At 30.8% G+C, this 4,342-nt stretch overlaps 1 protein-coding gene across 1 annotated transcript; it reads right to left on the reverse strand.

Moving 5' to 3' along the window:
• Positions 1-2,798: 2,798 nt before the first annotated feature.
• On the reverse strand, positions 2,799-4,140 carry LOC149212570 (auxin-responsive protein SAUR71-like). The gene has a single exon (XM_089388727.1). The coding sequence runs from the start codon at positions 4,138-4,140 to the stop codon at positions 3,550-3,552; it is 591 nt and encodes a 196-aa protein (XP_089244853.1). The 3' UTR covers positions 2,799-3,549.
• Positions 4,141-4,342: the final 202 nt, after the last annotated feature.

Consider the following 4,342-nt stretch of genomic DNA (forward strand, 5'->3'; position numbering starts at 1 on the left):
TTAGCCGTTCATAAATATTAGCATAAAAGACGTGGTAAAAATATCTTATTTGCACTCTTTTATTTATAAACAAGATATTTGGATGTGTATTTTATAATATAATTTTTTTATCAATTTTATAATGATAAAGTAATTAAAAAATATTAAAGAAAAAACTTCTATTTCTCTGGTAAATATTTCAATATAAAAATTAAAATATCTATATTAAATATATAATGTATGTGTGTGGTGACTTAGTAGAATATTTCAGTGCTCAAAAAAATAATAAAAAATAAAATAATTTAGTTAATTTTTCATGAAAGAGAAATGTGTAATTAATTTAATTTTTAATATAAAAATAAATAATAATAATAAAATATTCAAAAATACAATTTAGATAATAAAAACTAATATATATATAGTTTATACATATAGAGAGAAAAATAAAAAATAATATATAAAGAGAAAAAAAAAACAAGAAAACACTATAAATCCATCTTAAGCATGATTTAGTATACATTAAAAAGCATTAAATTTTTTAATAAATAAATCTCTTAAAAAATTAAATTCAAAATAATATTGGCCATTTTAAAAAAAATTGCATGTCATGAGATTTGATTGCTTTGGGATTAGTAAACCCTTAATTAGTATTAAAATAAATATATACTTGTTATTATTTAAGTTTACCACCACAATTTGTGTTCATTAACGCTCAGACACATGAAAGTGTTTGTGAGTGTAACTTCGCATGACTCTTTGTTACTCTCAATTTTCATCCCTCATTGTAAAACGATACATCGAAATTTTGTGACAAAAATGAATACTGCGAAAGTTGTATAGCGTTGTGACTTTGAATTCTTAAAACCATTTTATAAAGAGGGATGACTCGAAATACGGCACGTAAGTTTGTAAATTGCTAATGGGAAAAAAAGTGCTGTCTAACACAGCTAATATTTCTAATGCATACACCAACCATTATAAATATAAATATAAATACAAAGGTTTTTATGGGTATGACCCTTTACGAACCCTCTAACTTTTATCATTGTTGTAGTATTTTTAATTTTTAAACTTGAAAGGACATTCTATAATTGATTATAAGTAAGATGTACATTTATTTTTATATTCAATTTGGAGTGGACAATATATATATATATATAGATATATATGGGCGCACGCAGTTAGTTTTATTATGTCTGTAATTTTTTGAGTTCGCGTGTATTTAAAAAAAATATGTTAAAGGAATTTTTTTTTTAAAAATATAAAATATAATTAAATATATGAGTGTTTATATTAAATTAAATAAAATTTATATCAATTTTATATAAATAACGGACTTAAATTAATTGAAAATTAAAATAAATAAATAAATAAATTATATTTTCATTTTTGAGATTTGTAATTAACTCTATAATTTCTTCAGTATTTAATGTGGGATTGACCTATGAAATTTAAAAAGTACTAATTAAAAAAATATTGAGCTTTAATAAAACATTTATTGGAAATGTACTTTCTACAAATTAATATGAACATGAAACATAGGAGTAATTCCTTAAATGTCAAATGTCAGTTTACATGATTTCTTCCATATTTAATGTGAGATTGATACGTGAATGTTGATCTTTAATAAAAACATCCACTCTATATTATATATCTTTATATCAACATAGATATTCTTTATTGGAAGTGCAATTCCACAAACCAGTATGAACACAAGGGAGATAGGAAATTCCATACATGGTAAATGTCAACTTACATGAAACTCAAATAGGAAGACTAATAACAATAAAAGAAAATGAATGTAAACCAATTTTATTTTATGTATTGGACATGGTAAAAATTATCTCATTTTTACTCTTTTATTTATAAATAAGATATCTCATTTTCACTCTTTTATTTATAAATAAGATATTTAGATGTGTATGTTATAATATAATTTTCTATCAATTTTATAATGATAAAGTAATTAAAATTAAAAAATTTTATTTTTTTCATAAATATTTCAATATAAAATTAAAATATCTATATTAAATATGTAATATGTGTGGAGACCTGTAGAATATTTCAATGTTTAAAAAGAAGTAAAAAAAAATAAATAATTTAGTTATTTTTAATGAAAGAAAAATGTGTAATTAGTTCAATTTTTAATATAAAAATTAATAATAATAAAATATTTAAAAATACAATTTAAACAATGAAAATTAATTACATATATTTTATACATATATAAAAAAAAAGGACTCCCATATAAGGAAAAAATAGAAAAAATAAAAACCACGATAATCCATCTTAAACATAATTTCTCTGCATTAAAAAAACATAATTTACTATGCATTAAAAAAATATTAAATTTTTTAATATGTAAATCTCTTTTAAAAAATTACATTCAAATAATATTAGCTGTTTCAAAAAGATTTTCAGGGCATGAGATTTGATTGCTATGCAATTACTAGATCCTAAGATAAATATATACTTGTTATTATTTAATTTTACCGCCACAATTTGTGTTCATTAACCCTCAGTCACATGAAAGTGTTTGTGAGTATAAATTCGCATGACTCTTTGTTACTCTCAATTTTCATCGCTCCTTGTAAAACGGATACATCGAAATTATGTGATAAAAATGAATACTGTGAAAGTTGTATAGCCTTGTGACTTAGAATTCTTAAAACCATTTTATAAGGAAGGATACCTCGAAATACGGCACGCAAGTTTGCAAATTCCTAATTGAAAAAAAGTGCTGTCCAAGACAGCTAATATTTCTTCATTCACGTGAAAAGAAAATGCAGACACCAAACAATAAAAATCTAAAACCATATCCTCAGTACTTAGATGCAATGGTAACGTTTCTATTAGTTACCACGCAATCACACAGAAAATACAGAGCATGTTATATTTACAGTAAGATCTGTTTTAAATTAAGCAAGCATTTAAAATCCTGCAATTGAGCGGATACTCGATTCCGTTCCAGAATCAGCAGCTCAAGTTGCTAGACAAAGTCTTCAAATGGGTTTTCCAGGTTTGCACAAGCTATCGTTGGTGGATTGAAGAGTATTCGCTACCTGCAACATAACCTTACGGGTAGGAATGCAAACTTGTGGTACCTTTGCATTTGGTGAGATTTGATACAACCTCTCTTTGCAACTGTCGATGAACTGCTACAGCGTTTTGTAGCCGAACGACTGAACAACCGTCATGCCTTTGCCTAAAGTTCGTGCAAGTTATTATCATTGCAGGGTCTGCAACAAGTGAGGGTTCCTCGAGCTGAATGCCCTTTCATCCGCTATATAATTATCTATATAGTAGAATGCATATATCTGGAGCAGTAGAAAAATGAATTAGTTACGGCCGAACAACTGAACACACGGCATGCCTTTTCTCAAGGTTACTGCAAGCTACCTTTGGAGGGCATGCAGCAAGTGCAGTTTTTTCCAAATGACTGCCAGTTCTTCCTCTATAGAATTCGCTATCCAGGAGAATTCATATATCCGCAGCAGTATCAAACTGAATTACTTATAGCTCAAAAGTGTCCATTGCTCAGGTCTTAATGTTGCACACCCGGAAGCTGTATCAGCCAATGGATTTCTGTGCGAAGGGATGAAGAAGAGGCCTCGATTCCATGCCGAACGATATTCCATTCACCTCAGACGAGCAATTCCATTCGTTAGAGAAACCGCTCTTAACTGCCTCCAAGTCGAGATGCCTCACGGCGGCGAGGCCATTTCTGCTGAAGAGTCGTAGAATGTGCTCGAACAGGAACTCGTCGCAGGGAATCGCAAGTCTGCTGCGCTGTGCGTAGCCAAATTCCTCCTCGGCCTGCTCGAGCAGTGCCCTAAACACCGGGTAGTTCAAGTACGCCGCCTTGATAACAAATCGCCTATTGCAATTCTGCCCGACATACACCGCCACGTGTCCCGACGGCACGTCTGGCGGGATGGCCAACAGCGAGCGACGATGCCCGTTGCTCGAGTTGTTCAACCCGGCCACATCGACCTGTGTGTCGCCGGACACATAAGTCACTCGGCACGACCGCGAGAAAAGCAGCTTCCCAGCCAGAGCCTGAGCCGCTTTGCCGACGCTGGCGAGCTTCCTCCATTTTCTCACGACCTGCTTCAGTTTCACAACATGGCGGATCTCGACGCATTTGCTTTGCACGTTCATGGCAAAAAACAATTATGAAACAAAATCAATATCTCTTGGTTACTTTCAGGACGCACACGAAGCAAAAGAGAAACTCCTGAACGCGGCCTATGTTGCCGAAAAGGAGTTTGTGATGAGGGCTATTTATAATGGAGAGAAGGCCAGAAACTGGATAATGATCAGCCTCATTACTTAGCAACTTTCTCTGAAATCTCTACGCGAA

The sequence above is a fragment of the Pinus tabuliformis genome, chromosome 1_1 (assembly GCF_031772625.1).
Source record: "Pinus tabuliformis cultivar Carrire ecotype Pingquan chromosome 1_1, CPIR1, whole genome shotgun sequence".
In the NCBI taxonomy this organism is placed as follows: Eukaryota; Viridiplantae; Streptophyta; class Pinopsida; order Pinales; family Pinaceae; genus Pinus; species Pinus tabuliformis.

Excerpts from the sequence above, each read along its gene's own strand:
- LOC149212570 (XM_089388727.1), bottom strand. The coding sequence starts at position 4,140 with ATGAACGTGCAAAGCAAATGCGTCGAGATCCGCCATGTTGTGAAACTG.